Source organism: Chrysemys picta, chromosome 5 (genome assembly GCF_011386835.1).
Source record: "Chrysemys picta bellii isolate R12L10 chromosome 5, ASM1138683v2, whole genome shotgun sequence".
Classification (NCBI taxonomy): Eukaryota; Metazoa; Chordata; order Testudines; family Emydidae; genus Chrysemys; species Chrysemys picta.
Genome location: NC_088795.1, coordinates 108,773,751 through 108,797,295, shown reverse-complemented (window position 1 = coordinate 108,797,295; position 23,545 = coordinate 108,773,751). Strand labels below are relative to the sequence as shown.

Genomic DNA, 23,545 nt, shown 5'->3' with positions numbered 1-23,545 from the left:
ATGCAAATTTCTAATGATAAAAACAAAAACATTTGGAGGTCACCTTTTTGGAGAAGCTTCTGTCTTTCACTTCATCAGGTACTTAACGGTCAAAAGTCAATGCACAGGAGAAGGGCTGTTTCCCTGGCTAGATCAGACACTGGAATCTGAGTGGAGACAAGGACCTGAACCAACTAATTTAGCAATTAAAGAGCCTCGAGGAAGTGAGAGGCTTTTTTAGCAGTGCAGTCTACTCTGCTTCTAATATACCAAATTACAGTATGGACTTCCTCTACAAAGATTTGTCGGGTAAAAGGTTCAAGCTGGTAACTTAATCAAGATGTGAAAATCATTCCTCACAGTGACCGCCTCAGAATAAATCTCCCCTCTCAAGGTCACACGGTACATCATTCGCAGCCTTGTGAGATTGAGGAACAGATTATCCGAGTCAGAAATGTTGACAGATTATGTCTTGAACTGCTCTATTCACTTCCACTGATCTAGGAGCAGGATCTCAGAGGGAGAATTTAGGCAGGGAAGGGCACCAGAAGATCTGCTTCTGCACTGGCAGTCATTATCTTGGTCCCTTAAGAGAAGTACGGGCTTCCAGAAGCCATTATATCATGTAAGTCTTTTGAATCTTCTGGAGAAAAGCACAACTAAATCTGTATGACTAGCAAGACTATCCAAGGAGAGGCCTGCAAATGTTGGCATCCAAGTAAATTATCTGTACCTGGTTTTTCAATAGTCATATTGTGAGCAACATACAGTAACTCTTCACTTAACGTTGTAGTTGTCCTGAAAAATGCGACTTTAAGCGAAATGATGTTAAGCAAATCCAATTTCCCCATAAGAATTAATATAAATGAGGGGGTTAGGTTCCAGGGAATTTTTTTCACCAGACAGACAAAAGACTACATACACACACACACACACACACACACACAATAAGTTTTAAACAAACAATTTAATACACAGTGATGATGATTGTGAAGCTTGGTGGAGGAGTCAGAGGGTGGGATATTTCCCAGGGAATGCCTTACTGAGCAATTGGCTGAGCCCTCAAGGGGGCTCTGACACTAACTCTGACACTCTACAAGGCAGCAAGAATGGAGGGAGGGGAGAGAGATATGTGCATTTCCTTTTTAAGTACACTGCAAGCTGATCTAATTAACAATGCAGTATACTTAAAGGGGAAATGCGCATCTCTCTCTCTCTCACACACACACCTCTCCCCTCCCTCCATTCCTGCTGCCTTGTAGACGGAGAGAGTTAACCCTTGAGGGCTCAGCCAATTGCTAGTTCATTTAGCAGTAAGGCATTCCCTGGAAAATATCCCACCCTCTGACTCCTTCACCTCAACCAAGCTTCACCATCATCATCACTGTGTACCAGTATTAAATTGTCTGGTGAAAAAAAATTCCCTGGAACCTAACCCCCTCATTTACATTAATTTTTATGGGGAAATTGGACTCCCTTAGCATCGTGTCGCTTAAAGTCGCATTTTTCAGGAACATAACTACAACGTTAAGTGAGGAGTTACTGTATTTTGTGCTCCTTAAAAGCATTTCCTTCAAAGGGCCTACCTTCAGGACAAACAAAACAGACAAGCAGTAGGGTTTTGGGGAAGAAATAGGACCAAGGAAAATCAGATATAGATAAAAGCATGCTGAGCAAGATAAGGAGCCACCTGTGTGAAAGTCAGCCATTACCTTCACTAGTATGTCCCTGACACTAAACTAAGCTCATCAGAAAAGGCTGTGGAAGATTGTAAAGAAGATATGTGTGACTGTCTGTATCTTTATGTTCACCTCTTCTACAAGACTATGATAAATTTGGTACAATGTATGCCTTGTGAGGTATCATCTGAAAACTCGTAATTTGCTGATTTTTGTCCTGGTAAAATCTGAGTGGCAACATTGAATGTAAAATTATAAGATTCTACTGTAGGATATTACTGAGACATGTTCCAAGTCTGCAAAAACAGTCACACCTCAGTCAGGGGTCAACAAGATAAAATGGACTATCATTTGGTCAAGTGGCCATTCTTTGGCAGGAAAAAAGGTGTGAGCGAGAAATTTACATCTTGGCAAAGAAACTGCTGGAGGTTCCCACCTCCACAGACTGTCTCCTGAACCTCAGCTGGAGATGATTTTCAAAGAAAAAGAACTATAAATCAGGGGAACAGACACTCCAAAAATACTTGTCCCACTCTTTCTGCCCACAGCATCACTACCACCTGAATGACAAGAAAAATAACAGTGAACTGGAGATGGGGTCCTACTCATAAGGAATCCAACTCATAAGACTGCTGAAAAGTGGTAAGAGAAACCTTTTGAATCTATTTAGCTTGTTAAATTAGGTATTAGCTGTGTTTTATCTTTTATTTCTTTGTAACCAATTCTGACTTTTATGCTTCGTTACTTGTAATCACTTAAAATCTAAACTTGTTTTATCTAAACCAGTGTGCATTTAGATCAGGGGAGGCAACCTATGGCACGTGTGCCGAAGGCAGCATGCGAGCTGATTTTCAGTGGCACTCACATTGCCCAGGTCCTGGCCACAGGTCCGGGGGGGGGGGGGGGGGGGGGGGTGTTCTGCATTTTAATTTAATTTTAAATGAAGCTTCTTAAACATTTTAAAAACCTTATTTACTTTACATACAACAATAGTTTAGTTATATATTATAGACTTATAGAAAGAGACCTTCTAAAAACGTTAAAACGTATTACTGGCACGCGAAAGCTTAAATCAGAGTGAATAAATGAAGACTCGGCACATCACTTCTGAAAGGTTGCCGACCCCTGATTTAGACTGAAGTGTGGAGGAAGCTTCATTTGGGATAACAGGATTTGTGTAGATTGTTTTCTACTAAAGAAATGACGGACTTTATATGAGCTTGTATTGTCCGGGAGGGTGCTGGGCAGTACAAGATGCACATTACTGGGGGAAAGTCTGGGGCTGCGAATTTGCGGGTGTTGCTCTGCAGTGTAATTCAGGAGTGTCTGGCTATAGCACTCATACTGTATAGCTGGGAGTAATTTACATGGTGGGGGCTATGCAACAGCAAACCAGAAGTGGTTGCTCTCACAGCAAGGTAGTGAGAAAGGCATCCCAGGTTGAAGAATGGAGGGGACACAGATGTTTAGCAGTGGAGATTGTACCCTAGGTAATGTCACAATAGGTACCCAAAAACCCAGTTCAACCAGCAAGAATACTATCTTACCCCCTGCAGAACACAGGATTTTGAGGACATTCATCCGGCCAGCCACTTTCATAACACAGCTTTCATCTCCTCTCCCCACCCCCCGTTTCTTAGTTACACTTACACCCACCGTCCTGGCTGGCACAAAAGGATGTTGGAAAAACAGTTAAGTTTAAACAAGAGAAGATAAATGTTAAGAGTTTGAAAAACCTAAATCCTCACTTTATATATATTGAAATAGTTTCTGTATTTTCAGTCCTACACTACTGTCTGAAAGCTCATGCTCCAAAATATAAGTAGAGTGACAATCTCCTCAAATACACCACTCTGGTTATTTATAGTTATAAATATATCCCCACCTATTTCTCAAAGCTACTTCAAAAATTAAGTCTCACATAAATACACACACATTTCTGAAACTATCAGAACCAATTTTTTTTTTAAACATAAGAATATAAAATTTAAGTTCCAAAAAATGGATCTAGGAACATAAATAGTCAATCTGATTTTAAAAAGTGCAGAATATCCAGAGACTCCCACTCAAGTTAATGAGAGCTACTGGGTGCTTAGCACTTTTTAATTTCAAGTTACTTAGGTCCTAAATATGAGCCTAGGAATCTAATTTTAGGTTTCTATATAGAAAAGATTGGCCCTGAAATAATCTTAGCAATTTTCTTTTAACAAAAATCTTTCATATCATATAGAGTCAGCCCAACATTTATCTCCTGCCTCATTCCCCAAAATCTGTTTCCTTAATCAATCAATTCCACATTTGAAAGTCAGGGAATAAAACATGAATGCAGGACTAAAACTCTTCACATGTATAAGCTTCTGAATCTAGCCCCTACAATGAAGAATACAAAAGATACCTCTTGTCCAGTAAGAAAGAGTAGAAGATCTCCTTCCTCTTCTTCACACATGTGAATCTGTATTACTGTTCGAATAGCCGCCTCAAGGTAATCCCTCTCTGGCTCTGGAGTATAGAAAATCTCCACAGGATGGGTACGACCAGGGATAGTTAGGAGAGGACAATTATCAAAATAAATCTGGAACTTGCCAGCATCTAGAGTAGCACTCATAACTATAACCTGTAAGTTAGAGGGAAAACAGAATTACTCCAAAATTAACATCAAAAACCTACAGAATTTTATACTTAATACATAGATAGTGAGAAACTCAACTTAAAATGTATGATTTAAGGATCAAATTTAAGATTTCATTCCAAATTTCCTTGCTTTAGGGGTCCACTCAACCATAAGCATTTGTTTGAAAAGTTCTCTTTTGTTTAATATGTTGAAAGAAAGGTTAGGAAAACAGTTTTATAACAAAGTGCTTTTATATTTACATGGCTTCCACTAAAGAAAATAGAAAACATATATGTATCAGAAGGTAAATATGACCCTTATTAGCATATCTATTAGTAAGCATAGTGAATTCCATACTCAGAATTTCTTTAATACTTCTGTGCTTCCTGAGTATGTACGGGCTTCTACAAAGAATAATTGCTACTGACCTTCAAGTCAGATCTTTGCCTTACAACCTCTTTCAGAACTCCCATCAAAATATCAGTAGCCAATGTTCTTTCATGGGCCTCGTCAAGAATTATAACACCATAGCGCTCCAGCAAAGGGTCATTCATAGCTTCACGAAGTAACATACCATCAGTCATATACCTGAAGACAAACAATATTTTAAATTTTCCAAATTAATACTGAAGTATCACCTGTGTAGAAACTTCCATCATTCCTTCTCACTTACTACAGTTTCTATCTTACCCATCCCTCCCGCAAACAGCACCACCCAGGCTAAATGCTTACAAGAAGGTGCGATTAAAAAAGAAGGCGTGAGGCCCAGGGTCATGTTTTTAATCAAGAGAACTGGGTACAACAAGAGCTAAAGCTCAAGGGGTTGTAGTTTGATAAGGATTTCTATTTTTTTTTAAAGCACAATTTTGCATACTATTATCCTATGCATCCACTTGATTTTATTACTTTTACCCTCATCTTCCACACCCCATTCCCTCCTATTGTTTGCTGCAACTTACTTGTATGTAATCTTAGATTAAATATTCTTTGGGGCAATGACTATCTTCCTAAAGCATACAGTTCAAGAGAAAACTTAGTGTTTAGGACTGTAAATGTTACCCGAACATGAATAAAAACAACGAGGAGTCTTTGTGGCACCTTAGAGCAGGGGTGGGCAAACTATGGACCATGGGCCACATCCGGCCCGCGGGACCATCCTGCCCAGCCCGAGCTCCTGGCCAGAGAGGCTAGCTCCCGGCGCCCCCCCCGGCTGTTCCCCACTTCCCCACAGAGCCACACCGCTGTGCGGTCAGCATTCTGGGCAGCAGAGCTGCACACTCCTGCCAAGCAGAGCGGTAGCATGTCTGGCTCTGGCCGGTGCAGACAGACAGACATGCTGCACTGCATGGTGAATGGGCCAGGGGGTTGTATAAGGGGCGGGGGGCTCCGAGCGGCAACAGGGGACAGGGAGCAGTTGGATGGAGCGGAAGTTGGGGGTGGGGTCAGGGGACGGGGAACAGGGGTGGTTGGATAGGGGTCAGGAGAGGGCCTGTCAGGGGACAGGGGTGTGGATAGGGGTCAGGAGACGGGGAACGAGGCGGTTGGATAGGCATGGCAGTCAGGAGACTGGGAGCAGGGGGGTTGGATAGAGGGTGGGGTCCCAGAGGGCGGTTGGTCCTGGGAGGGGGCAGTTAGGGGACAAGGAGCGGGGGGGGGGGGTTAGATAGGTCAGGGGTTCTGAGGGGGGCAGTCAGGGGGCGGGGGACAGGCTGTTTGGGGAGGCACAGCCTTCCCTACCCAGCCCTCCATCCAGTTTTGCAACCCCAATGTGGCCAAAATGTTTGCCCACTCCTGCCTTAGAGACTAATAAATTTATTTGGGCATAAGCTTTCGTGGGCTAAAACCCACTTCATCAGGTGCATGGAGTGAAAAATACAGTAGGCAGGTATATATATTACAGCACACGAAAAGATGGGAGTTGCCTTACCAAGTGGGGGTGGGTCAGTGCTAACGAGACTAATTCAGACAGGGCGGATGTAGCCTATTCTTGACAAGGGGTGAATATCAGAGGGAAAATTACTTTTTGTAGTGACCCAGCCATTCCCAGTCTTTATTCAGGCCTAATTTGATGGTGTCAAGTTTGCAAACTAATTCCAGTTCTGCAGTTTCTCGTTGAAGTCTGTTTTTGAAGTTTTTTTGAAGTATGGACAAAAAAAACTTCAAAAACAGACGTCAACGAGAAACTGCAGAACTGGAATTAATTTGCAAACTTGACACCATCAAATTAGGCCTGAATAAAAACTGGGAGTGGCTGGGTCACTACAAGAAGTAATTTCCCTCTGTTGATATTCACCTCTTCTGTCAACTGTTGGGAACAGGCTACATCCACACCTTGTTTGAATTGGCCTCGTTAGCACTGACCCCCACACTTGGTAAGGCAACTCCCATCTTTTCATGTGCTGTAATACATATACCTGCCTACTGTATTTTTCACTCCATGCACCTGATGAAGTGGGTTTTAGCCCATGAAAGCTTATGCCCAAATAAATTTGTTAGTCTCTATGGTGCCACAAAGACTCCTCGTTGTTTTCGCTGATACAGACTAACACGGCTACCCCTCTGAAACCCAATATGAATGTTAACAACGTAATGACCAGAGTCTAAAAACAAATTCACGCTTCATTCTGCCACCACAGGTTTTAGCATATGCACCAGTAGTGTAAATATATTTAGACTTTAACAAATTTAGCTAAAAAAAAAACAAAGTATTTTTTTCTTCAAACAACACAGAAATCATCTTTAGGCCCTTTCCACACTACAGCTTTTAATGAAGTTTGTAACAATGACTTAAACCTGCATATCCCACATCGTAAATGAGGGCACTAACCACCAGGCTATCATCTCTATCTGGCTCAATGAATTTTTAGACAAAATGGAACAGCTCCAACAGGAGAAAGAGAGAGAAAAAGACTGGGTCTATAGTCTGACTAAGGCACACCCCTGGAATGTGGAAGACCTGGGTTCAAGTCCCTCTCTGCCTGGTCTCCCACATTCGAGGTGGCTATTCTTTGGTAGGAAGCTCTCTCTTGTGAAAATTTTTGACATTTGCTTTGATATACATTGGAATCACACTATTCATATCTGGAAATACTCTGGGTTGTTTTGTAATGAACTACCTGAACGTGCCATGCAACTCATGCAAAGATAATAAGTGGGCCTCGTCCAGTGTTTTACACACCTGCTCAAGCTAACAATTCTGGATTTCATATATTTTCTCATGATGTCATAGTCACAGGAGCATTTTGAAATATATAGATTGGTTTCTCCTTATTCAAGTAAGCTGAATCTTGCCGCAATTAACGGACAGAACTGCTCAGATGGTCAGCTTTTATTTCCTTACAACACCAGTCTACTTCCTTGACTGACCAACTGATCGCTGCACATGCCCATGTGAGCCAGAGAGCAGAACCGATGAGGGACTTGTAGGAGATGGTTGGTTAGCAAGCATATCCCTGAGTCCAGGGGGAGGGACTCCAAACTGCACAGGAGGACTAGGTGAGGGAAAACCCAGTGTGTGTCTGTTTAAGTACACCAGCACTTTTGGACTGCAACCTCAGAGCACCATGGAGGCCATGTAGCAGTGTAGAAGGAGCCCTCGATACACCAATGTCTCAGTACAGGCATCCCACTTTATCACCCTGCTCCCCTTTATATGATCACTCATTCCCCTCAACTCCAAAGTTTCAGCTCTACAAGATGTGCATACAGAAACCGAGGAGAAGAGAGAGGAGTTAGCAGGGATATAGAAGAGGGTTTTATGGGCATAATGTCTTGGCTGGAAAACTAAGCAGGGACTGGGACTGTTCCTGTGACCCACAGTAGGAAAACAACCCAGAGTTTGTACTGGGAGGGCCTGGACTAGGAAAGTAGCTCCAGACAGCACCTGTTCTAATGAACCTCACGCGATTCATTAGTATACAATTAATCTCCAGGATTAGATAGGATTTTTGAAAGAAATTACTTTCACATTTCACTCTTCCCCCACCAGATCTGTAGGTCCCCCAGAGCTTAAGCCCCATGTTTCCCTACTCCTTGTGGGCACAGCCCTCTGTCCCCACAGATTTTCTCCATTCTCCTCTCTCACAACCTTGCTACCTCCATATTCCCAACCAAAACCTTTGGCCCTGTACAAGCCTGATAACAAAAAGTGGACAGTTGCCTATTTTGGGTGACTGTTACAATACTTACTTCAGAATTGTTTTTGCACTACTGCAGTCTTCAAATCGAATAGAGTAACCAACTTCCTGGCCCAACATCACATCCATTTCATCAGCAACTCGTTGTGCCACACTCATTGCAGCTACTCTCCTAGGCTGGGTACAAGCTACACCTCTCTTAGGTCCAGGTAAAGACCGCATGTAGTCAACACACCACTGAGGGATCTGTCAAGGACAAATTTGCAATTTAAATACACTTTAAATGCCCAGTCAGATACAACACAATTTATTCTGTAGTTGTTGAGCAGGTGATATCTAAAGATAAAAGTCCTGTTTTACAGCCTATAACTTCAATTAGAAACTGACGGCAAGATTTTTGTAGGAGTCAGCTGGCTTATTGGTATTTAAAAAAAAAAATTCCACTTATCCTTCTCATAATTTGCATTTCATGAATCCATTTACCAATAACTTGGATCAAATATAGATGTGAGGCTGTCAAATGAATGAGAAGTACACTTAATTCAAAATGAAGATGAAATATTTCACACTTAAGTAGTACTAGTTTTCACAAAACCTGCCATTTTTCAAATTAGTGAGAAACTGTATTGAGTGGCAGTACATTTAAGCAACTGTCAGATGACCTCAGTTTAGAAGTGCTGACGCTCCACTGGCATCTAAGAAAAGTAAACGCTCATGAAGTTTCATGAAGCCTTAATGTATACATTTTAGGGCATGTCTATACTGCAGTTAGCTGGGTATGAGCATTCAGGTTAGTCTACCTTGGCCAGAGAATTACAGCTCTACCTGTGTTACTGTGTCCTTGTTATTTCTGCCCAAACTCACCCAGATGTCTTTGGGTGCATATCCCATGATTCTGTGTGCTGAGACACTAAGATTCTTCTTCAGTCAATTATGAGAAAACTTGTCAGACCTTGTGGGGTAACTTTAGAAAAGGACTGGAGGACTGAGTCTTGCCTGTGTCCTCACTGAAAAGAGGGTGGGTTCAGCAAGAGATAAAGCACAGCTCAGGCCTTAAAACAAACCCCCAGCCTGCAAGCAAGCATGGATTCAAAATACAGGTAAGCACCTGCTTGAGTGCTGTGCATGTGAATGGCAAGGTGGTTTGGGCAAACACATGTAGAAGCATGGGCTAAGGCCACATGGTAGACATACCCTTGAAGATTGTTATAAAATTGTTTAAATATGTTATAAAGCACACTTTAAAATTAAATATTTATTACAGATGCAGTTCCTTGAAAAAAATACCCAAGTGTTAAAAATTTGGCTGAATCAGAAAATATCTTAAAATATCACAGTGAGAAGTAAAAAGAACAAAGTCTGGAATCTCCATTTGGTTAGAGTTCCTAAAGAAACAGGAAGAGAATCTAACTTTTACCAAACAGATATGAATTTCCGGTATTACCAATGGAATCAGAATGTGTTTATTTTGTTTGAAAGTAAGCAATTTACTGATTCAATGATGGGAGATTTAGTCCCACACCCCCCTCCTTTACAGTCTGTATTAAACTTTATTCTTAATACAGAAAGAAAAATCTGCACCTCTGATAATCTGAGATGCAGAAGACAGTGAATGAAATATACTTTGATTACATTCTTAATTTGATGAGAGGTTTAGTAAATCACATTATCTGAAGACATCTCCAGGGATAACCAGTCATGGGTCTAGAGGTCAAGCAGAACTCCCCTAACATTAATGTCCATGTAACCAGGCCCCTAGTAATTTCCTTTCAGAATACTTCTAGATTAAGAGCTAAAACAAAGTGCAAAAAGAGAAAGATACAAACAAAACTACAGAATCCCACTAAACACAGAGGATGAATGACTTAATCCATGTAAGTTTCTCTGAATAGAATAAAATATTTTTTCTTCAAAAATGTTATTCTACAGATTGCTACTGGAAGAAACTGAAAAGGCCCAAGATCCCAAATGCAACAGAAAAATCCACAAGCTGCAACAGGAGGCAAACACAAAGACATACCGAAAAAGCAACATGTTTTTAGTCAGGGCTTTGGAGCGGAGCCTAGAGCACAGCTCCAAAACCCTGTTTAGAATTAAGGTACCTTTCTTATAAATATGAAAAATACAAGAGGTCTAGAGTACCTACTAAAAATTGTCAAAAGAGGGATAACAGACATCTGAACAGAAAAGAACCCTAAGGAGCAGAAAAGTTTGGACAACATAGGCAAAAGAATAGGTTCTGTACCATAGGAATCCGAGTGCAGATTATCTGAGTAGAAACATGCACACAAGTGCTTCACACATGTGAAGAGGAGAAATGAAGTCACTTTGCAAGACACCAGTAAAAATGCAAGTCTGAGGCTAGTTGCTGAAGCATTGCCCCTACAAACAGAATAAGTCTCAACATGACCTTAAAACACCAGGCTTGCCAGGCTACAACAGTGAGAAATATAATTAGACAGCCATTTAGAAATGGTTTTCTTGGTAACAGAATCTAGTATAATGGTGTTAAATGAAAAAAGCTGGGTGGACTTTAAGGTCTTTAATCTGATTCATATAAAAACCAAAAAGATTTCTTTACATCAAGTTCACAAAGAAAGACCTCACCAGGACCAGCATGCAAGCACACAGAAAGATGACTGTTTCACAATGAAGTGGATCTCAGTCATCATCCCTGGTAGGAATTTAGAATAAATCTATAGCATCACACGGTCCTTATAAAACTTAGCATCATGTGGATCGGTAAGAATCTGAAGCCACTGTAGGAGCCAAAATTACTGCCACCAGGAAAATAGACTTTCCTTGTAAGAAAGCTATTTCACAGATATCAAATGGATCAGGAAGAGCTTTCATTAGCTTTGTGAGTCCCTTGACACAGAGGGGCTTTCTAATGAAGGGCAGAGACTTTCAAACACAAAAACCACCACATGAACCTGGTGACAAGGGGCTGCTGTGAGAATAGTCTACATTGGATACATTTGTGACAGGCCAAAATAATAACCAAATGAACATTCAGTAGAGTTCTTAAAAACAGATTAAGTCAAATGAATAATGTAATCAAGCCAAGAGTTCCTTTTTGTCATCGTCAGTTTTTTTGGCGCGCGGTAAGGAAAAGAACACGGGTACTGTTTAAAGGATTTAAATGAGATGCTTTAACTACTAAAAAACCTTCACTGCTTAAAAGTTTACAGGGTGAAATCCTGGGCCCATGGAAGTCAGTGGCAAAACTACAATTGATGTCAATGGAACCAGGTTTTCACCTGTAATTCTTTTCTTGTGGATTGTTGACACATGTGCTCAGAAACCCCATGCATTCGGCCTCAATTCTCAAACTATGCGCAGGGTAGCGGCATCACTGGGTGTATGTTGAACAGTATTCTGTTCTGTGTGATGAGACTCCTAGTGGGAGCAGCTACTATCTCTATGGGTCAGTCTACACTAGGAAAATATAAGAGCATTATGGAAGTGCCAATTACAGTTCCACTGTTAAGGTGGACTTGAGTTTTGCACTTTCAGCAAGGATTCAATCACTTATTGACAGAGGTGTCAATAAGCATATTTTGTTTAATAAAACTTTAAGAGCACAAGGGAAGGGAGTTCTGAATATTAATGTGACCCTTCTATTGTGACTATACTGACAACAGTACCTCTGTGTGCTTTAATTGTAGCTGCTGCCATTGCAGCCTTAAGGGGGTTCTCTCCCCAAACCGGTGGAACGTCTGAGCCAGATAAGGAGGAGAAAGAAGAGAACTTGGGATGACATTTTCAATGAGATCCTGCAAGCCAGTGATATACCAAGACCGCGAGCAAAGGGCCTAGAAGGTGAATACTGCAGATTGGAGAAAGAAAGAGCGGAGAGGAGAATAATTCACAAATCCTAGCAGGAAAAGGAGTTCCAGTATATAATGGGGCTTCTCCGGCAGCAAACAGATGCTGCAGACTCTTGTGGATCTACAGGTTCAACTATCCTGGGCTCGCCTCTCATTGCAGTCCATGGAGAACTCCATTACAGTGCCTCCCTACATCTCCCCCTCAACATTCCACATGGCGTCAAGAGCCGCATCCCTAGCCCTACCACTCCTCTCTGGGGGACATTAAGGACAATCACACTTCACATACACCTCTGAATGCCATAGTTGCTGTTTGTGTAGGTAAAATGGACATATATGTTCTTTCCCCTTGTTAAGTTCTGTTCCATTAAATTAAGTTAAATGTAGTTGCTTTTAAATTGCACAGATTTTTCTTTGCACTAGTTTTGTTACTGAATAAAATTATATTGTTTGGAAAAGAATTAACCTTTATTAGTTCACAACATATGCTGCAGAGTGCCTAGCAGTTCCAAAAGTACCCACTTGTTACTGTGCATACAGTGACCCACAACTCAGAGGATCAGTGAAAAATAGTAATCAAATGTACACCAAGCACTGTAAAATTAATAGGTGCACTGACAGTGTTGTATTCATAGGTATACACCAAAGCACCAAAACAACAGGGCCAGGTAAAGCATAGTTCACCACAATACATTACTGTGGCTCACTGTTAAAGTGCTCTTTTCAAAGCCTCTGAGCTGCATAGCTCGACATTGAGCTCTTCTAATAATCCTTGTGTCTGGCTGTTCAAATTCAGCAGACAGGCACTCCTCCTCCACCATGGCAGCAACTTTTCCCCCTTTGCTTCACAGATACTATCCAAGAAGGAGCAGGCAGCTATAACCACTGAGATCCAATCTTGTGAGTAAACAATGCCAGCATCCCTTCAATCTACCAAAAGCACATTCAACTGTAATTCTGTATCTGCTGAGCTGGTAGCTGAATCTTTCCTTGGTGCAGCTGCGGTGGCTGGTGTACAGCTTCATGAGCTGGGAGCAAGGGGTAGGCTAGATTCCCCAGGATCACTATTGAGATTTCAACATTTTCAATCATAATACGCTAGTCAGGAAAGAAAGTCCTTGCCTGTATCTTTCTGAACAGTCCTCTGTTTTTAAAGATGCGAGCATCATGCTACACCTTGCCTGACCAGCCAACATTGATGTTGGTGAAGTGGCCCCAGTGATCCATCAATGCTTGCAGAACCATAGCTCTTTCTAATGGTGTACTCTGTGGTAAGATGGTCTGGTACCAAAATAGGGATGTGTGTGCTGCCTGTTACTCCACTGCAGTTCAGGAACCCCATTGCTGCAAATCCATCCACTGTGTCGTGCACACTGCCAGGAATCACAGTCCAGCATAATTGTCTCCTGCTAACAGCCGTACACACTTGCATGACAAAAACCCCTGCAGTGGAATTTCCAACTCCAAAATGATTTCCCACTGACCAATAATCACCCAGTGTTGCAAGTTTCCACAGTTCAACTGCCACTCTCTTATCCACTGTCAGTGCAGCTCTCACTTCGTTATCCTGGCACTGCAAGGCTAGGGCAAGCTCAGCACACATATCTAGGAATGTGGTCTTGAACAATGATTGTAAAATTTTTGGATGTGCATCATCCCAAACCTGCATTACCATGTAATCCCATCAGTGTTCATTTCTCAAGCCCAGAAGCAGCACATCATCTGCAACTGCTCTGTGACCACCACTGTCAACCTTGAATTGGTTCTTGCTATGTACAAAACCAATCTGTCTTCCAAGAAATCATCACGTTCTGTTGATTCAGTTCTTCTGTGGCCCAGCAAATATCGGAAAATTATCTGTTCTGTGCTTGCAATGCTTATGACAACAGAGCAGAGCTGTACAAGCTCCATGTTTCCAGATGGTAGAGAGCAAGGATGGCCGAGCAGGTTCATGGGATTTTTTAAAAAGGCACAAATATTATGGGATACAGACGACATTATGGGTTGGAAACAATTTCACGCTGGGAAGCTGACCTCTTACACCCATTCATGCCTGTGTGTCTAATTTCCGCCCCATTATGCACTGTCAAAATTTATGCTGGAGAGTGGCAGGTTGCATACTGGGATACCTACCTATGGTGCTCTGCACTGTCCATCGACATAAGCACTTCTGGTGAGTACACACAGCGCCGATGCAAGAAGACAAGCATGCATGCACACTAGCGATATACTACCCATAGCAGCTTTATGCCAATTTAACTTGTGTTGACCAAAATTTGTAGTTTAGACATGATCTAAGACTTAGGCTACTAAGTCCCTCAGTCAGTTCTGAAAATTTTACCCCATGTGACCTACTTTGTAACCAAGAATACTGGAGGTTTAAGCCATTCATATGAAGGATACAAGCCACCTTATACCACTGCAGATGAATTCTCAGAGGCTGAAGTTAGTATCCTTGATGGACTTTTATATATTCAAGTGACTGATTTATTTAATGGACTTTTGAGAACACGTTTCTTTTCCAAAGGATTTGTATATTCAGAGTTGCCTTAGACAACCCATTGCACAAAGTGCTGACTTCAGCTGAAGTACTTAAAAAAAACAAAAAAAAACACCTATGTAATACCACTGAGGTATGTTACCATGCCTTCTTCCACTGACAAATAACTGGTTCCAGAAACCTGCAGTGAGAGGGACATCTTGTACCTATGGTCCTCAACATTTTCCAGACTTTCAAACTTTATTTTTGACTAAAATCTATCTCCGTAATACCGACTACAAATTCATTACAATCTGTTTAAAATCCTTTTTTTAGTCTTTATGAATCCATCTGCCTATACAGGGAGATTTAGGCATGCAATTTAATAAACTACTTTTCCACATGAGCCCTCTGAGGAGAAACCAGGAGCTATATAAAAGTGTTTGTACCCATACCCAAACTAGCAATTTTCTGATCCCTTAACAGATCCACTTCTATGTGCCACTCCCAATGTCTTGCTTATTTTGTAAGTCCCCAAATCTCTGGTGGGTTAGCAGGGGGCCTTTAGATCTAAATATCACATTGTTCAAAGCACCAATAGCTTTGGAAAGCTATGTATTCAGTACAAATCTAACCCAGGGAGATTTCCACCTAGGATACAGAAGGGCATCCCACTGTCCTCTGAAGGAGCCAGCAACCTACAGAAGTAGTATAACAACAAGAAGCACCACCAGTTCAAGAGAAAATATATAATGTTGTTCTCTTTGGACCAGAGTATGGAAGATTTGAGCTTCAGTTTCTTTGATGAGCATAGCCCAGGGGCAGCAGCAGTCAGGAAAGGAGTTCTAATTCTGGCCCTAACACAGACTAGCTGTGAAGTCATGGGTAAATCACCTAACCTCTACAGCACTGTTTCACTATCATTAAAGTGTGAATTTCTCTCCTTCATAAGTGTTGACATTAAATGTATCTTTTAGAGTACAAAGTGATATTCAAGTACTATTGAGATATTAGATTTTTGTATGTCAATTTTCTGATTAAATTCAACTCAAGATCACTCAGTGCCATAAAAACAGCAGTACACACATTTTTCAGAAATGCTTTTCCTTTAGTTTTCACCCATTAGCTGGACTAGGATCTTAAAATTAAAATTATAATGTGTAAAATAGAGATCAATGTTTTAGGCATTAAGCAACTGAAAAGTTCATTAAACAAGTATTGCTCAAGAGGGTAAGACTTGTGATGTGTCACTAAGACATTGAAATAAAATTAACACAATACTAAACAATTTATCATAGTAATCCAAAAAAAAAAAAAAAAAAAGGATATAAAACACTTCATCCTGTAACAAAAACTTAAAACTTTAAGAAGGAAGCATCAAGTGAATAAGAACTCACCTGTGTCGTTTTACCAGACCCGGTCTCTCCAACCAGTACAAAAGACTGGTTCCTAATCAGGATATCTGTAAATCTTTCCTTATACTCCCAGACAGGGAGCTGAAGCCGCTTCTTTAGGATTTCATAGTATCGAGGTGTATGTGGTAGGTTTGTGAATGGATTAATACCCTGTGGAAGTATTGCTGGTTTTAAAGGTGGTAATCCACCACCAACAAGAAGCATAGAATTAGATGAAGGACGCAAATCTTTTTCCTTGTCTCTCTCTCTGTCACGATCTCTCTCTCTGTCACGATCTCTGTCACGGTCTTTAGAACGATCTTCACGATCCCTGTCACGATCTCGATCCTTCCTAAAAGGATTTCCAGAACACAGCAAAAATACAGAATGTTGAAGTAAATACTTAAAGACAGAATATCTCCTATGAATGAAGGAAGTATATCAAGAAAACTAGATAAAAATGAAGAGTTTAGGTTCTTTTCTTTACACTGAGTAGTTTTAAAAATAAGAAATAGGAGCTAATCTAAAACAAAAGAACCAAAGAAAGTATTAAACTAATGTTTCACTATGAAATACATTATGCAGTTCATGCAAACTGAATGCACAGTAAATGTTTTAAACAGTTTTGCAAGCAGTTTCACTTAAGTGTACTGCAGAGAAGGAAAAATATCACTGTTTGTTTGCTTGTGTCATTACAAAGACCGAATTTCATGTTTGAGGCATATGCTATATTAGTTATGCAAAAATTACAAAAACACTCACTGCTCATGAGTGCTGGAGATAATACACACATACAGATACATTCACCTACACGCACACAAAAAACAAACTTTATAAATAGACATAATTAAGCTTCCTAGTAATAATGGTAGAGAAACCAGAGTAAAAGCATTCGTTTTTTAAAGGCAGAGAAACTGGGGTACAAAATGCACTATGGCATATCAAATTGGGGCCTAAACCGTATGATAAATTCCCTTTAAATTAAGACGGAACTGCAAGTTAAAATTAATCCCAATCAGGCTGGAGGGAATATTCAGATCAAATATATGGAGTAAACTCAATCTGCCTTTTAGTTTTACAAGTCGCCTTCAACTGGGTATCAAGTTTAATTTGGCCTCAGGTTTAGATTTCACAAGAACAAGGACTATAGACCAATAAAAATGTTTCTCCTAATTCCCCTACCCAATTCACCAGAAACAGTTTTTTTGTGGAAGGAACATGGTCAATTTAAAATATAGTCCTTCGGGGGGGGGGGGGGGGGGGGAATGTATGAAAGATAGTTTCATATACTATACCTGGCCTTGAATCATACTGGTAACTTTTGTGATTTTACAATCTCATTTCCTTTTAAGGTTTTTTTCCTCCCCGTTACCCCGTGAGAAACCCACACAAACAAAAGGGGAAATGGACTATACAGTGGAAATGGAGAAACTAACTATCCACAAAGAGCTGTCAAACAAAACAAAAAAAATTTGGAAAAGTTCTCATCATCTTACAGTAATCCTAAATGGTGTTTGTCACTGAAACAGGTGAAAATTTTCAGCCAGAAGTGTGATTTAATTTGACAGTATCCCTTTAAACTAAAACACTTCCCTGGGAGGTTTGCAACCAAACCTTTTCCAGGATTGTGCTAGTGGTACCCAAATGTTGAAAGAGATGAGAAACTAACTAAACACAAGTAAAACAAAGGCCCCAAACTTGAAGAAGAAAAAAAAGTATGCTCATGCTTAACTTTATGCACTGAGAATCATCACACTGAAGTCAATGGGGCTACTCACAGTGCATAAAGTTAAGCATGCGTGATAGTATCTGAAGGACTGGGACCCAAGCATGTTTCCACTGTCCAAGATGAGAACAAAAATAAACTGGGAAAAGCAAGATTGTTGAAAAAGATAATACTGAACTACCAAGAGGGCATTTGTAACATAGGTTAAGAAATTTAGTGATTTTCCACATATGTACCCTTTCCCTTTAAAAATCTCTGACCCATATTTTCAACAGCAACCACTAGTTTTGTGAGCCGATCTTTTAAATACCTAATATCTGATTTTCAGGCCTGCACTACAGTACAAGGTTATGTTGGCACAGCTATGGTGGTTAGGAGTGGGGAGAGGGAAATCATACCCCCTAGCCAACATAACCCTCAGTGTATATGCAACTATGCCAACAAAAGAGTGCTTCTGCTGGTTTAGCTAACATCTGTTTGGTGAGGTGTTATTATGCCAGCAAGAGAATTCTGTCTACCTGCATACACTGCATCTACACTAGGTGACTATGCTGGCATAGCTATGCTAACATAAGTCCTGTAGCGTAGACATAAAATCAAAGTTACACAGCACTGACTCGATTAATTTCAGTTGAAGTTGCGGGTGTTCAACACTTTTTAAAATTAAGCCTTAGATCTAAAGCTGAGCACCTAAAACCGGAGGATACTTTTGAAAATCCGGCCCTCTGAAACAAGTCAACTGTAGTTGGATGTAGTATACGTGACATTCTTGTTCCTGGAAAAGATTTACCAGTAAACTAAAGTTCAGTACCTCAAGGTAACAGCATTGTCTCTTGCTGCAAAAGAGATAATTTAGCCTATCCATTTGGTCATAAGAGTTGTAAATAAGGTATTTATAAAATTAACACATTTTAAATAGGAATTGTGTCTTACAATTTTTTTTTTAAACGTACAAGTACCCCAACTTTTTCTACAGATTTTCTAATATGCTGTTGATACAAATCAAACTGCCTCAAAACAGTTCTGTGGTCAGGTACAGCAACTACAGATAAACAATTGTTATACTTACATATGTAAAAAAATCAAAGAATAATTAGTGGCCTTTTGGCTTGCAAGCTGAGGATTCCCGCAACATCATATCCTTTGAATTTCAATTCACAAACTTCAAATGGCACAACAACAAAAATCCTAATAATCTCACCTAAAAGTAAATGGCCAACTGATCTCTTTAGGAACTCTTCTTATTCTCCCTCTCCATTTTGGGGGCAACAGAAACTCTTCCTATTGGGCACCAGGCTGCCTCATACTATTCAGGGAAATAACAAGAATAGGCACAGTTCCTGAAGAGAGCTCATGGCCAATTACTCTTCCCCCCCCCCCCCCCCCCCAGCATCTCATATGCATCCTAGGCTGCTACTAGCCATGCCTCCTTTTAACACACAAAGTAATGAATAGGTCTGGGAGCTTCTACCTACAAAAAAATGAAGTTGCAACCAGCTAAAGTTAGCACATAGTAGTTTTGTATTTTACAAACTCTAAGCCATAGATTGTTTTAAGAAGTGGCTGAGTAACCTTGTTCTTATGAGAAAAGGCCCATAACAGCTCTAATTTACCATATCTAGATCCTCAATTGATTGTATGGCTCTAGAGGTGACCATAAAGAATTACTGACACCATTAATGTGTTATTTATCTTTTAAAAAGACCTAAAATCTACAGTATTTTGTGTCACTGTTACCCTCACTCTCCCTCTGCAGTGCCTCTGGTTTCAAAAATTTGTTCCATTTTATCCTAATTCACGCACTAATCCTGCAATGAGCTTTACAGTCCAAGGCCCTGATGCATCATCTTAAACTGTCTGAGCCAGCACCTGTCTCATGCTATCTGTTTGAACACCATCACAATGAGGGTCTGATGTGACTGAAGCTCCTGTGCACTAATGTAATACGAATAATAAATATAGCAAGAGCTTAAAACTTAATTTTTAAATGAAAGCTTACATTTTGCTGAAATTGATGTCTTCTTATGCCCTCACACTAGCCAGGAAAAGTATCCTTAATTACAACTGGAAAGAGATTTGTTTTCAGGCTTTACAGCAATGTATTCAGTTGTGGGGGAGAAGTCTATTGGGATGCTGCAGAAGTAGTTTAGACTTTTAAAACAGTTAATGATCTGTCTAGAATAGCGTGTGTAATGAGATTTGCGTATACTAAGCTCTGAAAATGTTTCTATTAGTAGTGAGGTCAGAACCTATACAAACGGACAGCGAGATTGAGAAAATGCATAGAAAAATGTCAATTTGCAAAAATGCAAACTACACCTGGCAAAAAATAGATATTTGATTGGAGGGAGAGTCTGGAAGCAGAAGGAGACCCCGTGACAATGAGAAGCTTTTCACACCTTTTGTTTGAAAAATAAGCCTAACACTAGGATCAGACTGTTATGAATGAGACCACCCACACCAGCATTAGATAGGGTAATACCAGTTACCAACTGACATTTAATAGGACAAAATTCTCCCTAAAGGGAAAACTATTCCATACGTGTCTACTTCGGCATTTCTTGCATCTTTCTCTGAAGCTTCCATTACTAACCACTTTCACAGAGGAGATACTGGATTAGATGGTGATTTGACCCAGTATGGCGATTCCTATTAGTCCTCCATCATTTTCAATTATTCCATTTAACTGTTACCCACACACAACCAAGAAAAATCTATAGGATACTATTTTAAATTTCAGAATTCAAATGCTTCAACTAAAAGGTAAACTAATTCAAGGACACTCCGTATACTTTTGTTGTTTAACATCCATCCACCCCATCAATTTTCAGTCTAAGTTCAAAACAAAAATAAATTATATGTAATTAAATTCACTCCTGCATCTCCTAACATCTCTTCCAATGTTTGTGATTTTACAATTACCAAAAAAAAAAAAAAAAAAAAAGTAATACTTTCCCCTCTTCTGTTCACCTGTGGAAAATCTCACACAAAGAGGAATGATTGATCACACGGGAAACAGTGAAACTGACTAGACACAAAATGCTGAAAGATGCACAGAAAACCAACAAAAGAATATCTTTGTCGTACCCCTCCCCCCGCCACCTTCGGTTTCGTTAATCAAAGCTGTTACTCGTCAACCGCAGTTTGCAAAGCTGCAGACAGAAGTTGCCGAGATCACTCTACATTACTGAGGGAAGATGATCAGCCTAGGGCCGAAAACTATGATCTGGTTCAGGCCATGTCGGAGTGTTGGGGACACGAGTTTAGAAATGCCGACCCCCGCTCAGCGCTGCGCGGGGACCCGGGTTCACGGGACTATCTCATCGAGCGATATGGGGCTGCGGCGGTAACTCAGCGACCCGAGGAACCGGGTAACGGGAGAACGGATGGGGTCACCGTTTGCACGGACACGGGAACCTTTCTGCTGGAAATCGGAGCCCGCCCCGGCCAGGATTTGGGATTCCTACAAGGAAAGGCGCAGGGGCCGGCTCCCGGCCGCTCCCACCCAGCTCGCCCGGCGCCCCCGCCGTGTCCCCTGCCCCGCACTGGGGCTTCCGGCTCTTGGAGAGGAGGGACGGAGCCCTCTCTACACTCAGGGAAACCACCGGGCTCTTGAGCCGCCCCGCCCCACCCCCCGAAACGGGACGAGGAGACGCGCCTACCCCAAGGATTCGCCATGCGGCTTGTGTGCCGCGCCCAGGCGGCTCCTAGCCCCGCCGATCCCCGCCCAGACCCAAGACGGCAGGGAGCGAGTCTGGCACCGAGGGTACAAAGCGGATTAGGCGGGAGCCGCTCCGAGCGAAAGTGACCGGCCCCCGCCCGCAGGCCGCGCGGCCAGGCCCCGGCGTCCCTCACCCGTCAGCCATGGCGCGCTTCTTGCTGGAGGTGTAGTCATCCCCTAGGTCTAGGCGATGGCGCTTGGACATCGTGCCAGCGGCAGCAGGGGCCTTCGGGCGGGGACGGCGGCTCCGCGCTCTCCGCTCCTCGGGCAGCAGCAGCGGCGGCAGCGCCGCGAGGCCAGGAACAGCAACTAAAATGGCGGCCGGAAGGAAGCCCCGATCCGCGCGAGACACTGAACGAGCGGCTTCGAAGAGGGGGAAGCGGTGCATTCTCTCCGAGTCCGGCTGGGAACCTTACCCCCGCGCGTCCGGGTCCGGCCCGCGGATCGCTCTTCGGGACCCCCATTGCCACCCACGGAGCGGAATGGGGGCCACAGCGTGGGGCGGTGCGAGCGGCGAAATGGGTGAGGCCGGAGTGCTCTGCCATGGCGCACACGTGCAGAAAAAGCCAGTGCTGGGCAAGCGGGCCTGCCAGGGGTGGTGTGCACGGGACAGCCTGGCACTATAAGCACTGCCCCGTGGCCCAAAGCAGGACCAGCTCCCCCCACCCCAGGGGGACCTGACTAGTGACCAGACTGTGAGTTTGACTACAGCTGGTAATGCCCTCCTGCAGCGTTTCCAGGAGCAGCCTGTTTATAACAGCAGATGGCCCAGACCCACAACAGGGCCTGGGAAACATCTCACTGGCCCCAACCCTTCAGCACCAATAGGCAACGCTTTCCCACAATGACTGTGTTGTGACGGTGTCATCACTTTTCTGACATGACCTTGTGACTTGCTATGATGGCTGACTTAGCCTTGCTCCACAAACAAAGACCCAATCCTACAGACTTGTTACATATGTCCATCATACACATCATGGGACCTATTTAAATCTTTGTAAGATTGGGGCCATAGCTGCCCACCCATCAGCAACACCAGCTCAGAGCAACTCAAGCCCCACTATAGGTCTGCACACACAGCTCTTTCATGCTAGGCATTTCAGCTGATGTCAATGAGAGCAGGAAAGACTTGAGAACGCATCACAGTAGAAAGTATCTCCTATGATGGTAGATGTGCAGGTGAACGAGCCTCTGATAGTGTGGCTGATGTGATTACCAATGTGAGATATGCCAGCAATGCCCTTCTGCCATGTACATTGGCCAAACCGGACAGTCTCTATGTAAAAGAATAAATGGACATAAATCAGACATCAAGAATTATAACATTCAAAAACCAGTTGGAGAACAGTTCAGTCTCCCTGGCCACTCGATTACAGACCTAATGGCTGTGAGTTTGGTAGAACTCCTTTGCCACCCCTACTCCGCCAATATTGGATACAAATGTATTTTTATTTTCTATTTGCTTATTAAAAACAATAAAAATCCTGAGTGTACATTTGCATTACTAAAGCCCACAGTTTTGTTTTTTAAAGTTGGCCCATCTAAAATTGGCTGCAACAAGAATACTCCCTGTGTTAATCATATTATTTGCTATGATAAAACCATAGACACATGAACAGTCCTAAACACAACATCCATCACAGCTAATCTGTCTCGGAGAACATCCTAAGTGAATAGATGGACTTCACGCCACACCCAAAAAGGTAAACTTAGGCTATGTCTACACTGGTAATTGAACGACAAAACTTTTCAGAGGTAGGGTGACCAGATGTCCTGATTTTACAGGGACAGTCCTGATATTTGGGGCTTTTTTTCTTTATATGGGCTCCTATTACCCCCCACCTCCATTCCGATTTTTTACATCTGCTATCTGCTCACCCTATTCAGAGGTGTTAACCCCCCCACACACACCCCCAGACAAAAGTTTTGCCTCGACAAATGCCAGTGTGAGCAAATGCCGATCGTTGGAGGTAGAAGTTTTTTGTCAGCA

General features: G+C 42.0%; 1 protein-coding gene across 4 annotated transcripts in view; it reads right to left on the bottom strand.

The window, feature by feature from the left end:
• DHX15 (DEAH-box helicase 15) overlaps positions 1-21,923 on the bottom strand; it is a 72,793-nt gene extending 50,870 nt beyond the window's left edge. Inside the window, exons 1-5 of one of the 4 annotated variants that reach the window (XR_010601910.1) lie at positions 21,690-21,923; positions 16,112-16,460; positions 8,458-8,651; positions 4,698-4,857; positions 4,054-4,272 (exon numbers count right to left, since the gene is read on the bottom strand). Coding sequence is in view for 3 of the 4 variants with exons in the window: in XM_005303449.4 (XP_005303506.2) it covers positions 4,054-4,272; positions 4,698-4,857; positions 8,458-8,651; positions 16,112-16,460; positions 21,690-21,760 (993 nt within the window). In the remaining variant the exon portion in view is untranslated. Of the gene's footprint in view, positions 1-4,053; positions 4,273-4,697; positions 4,858-8,457; positions 8,652-16,111; positions 16,461-19,833; positions 21,346-21,496; positions 21,565-21,689 lie in introns of those variants that run through there. The other 3 variants (XM_005303449.4, XM_065598159.1, XM_042855415.2) reach the window with 3 other exon arrangements.
• Positions 21,924-23,545: the final 1,622 nt, after the last annotated feature.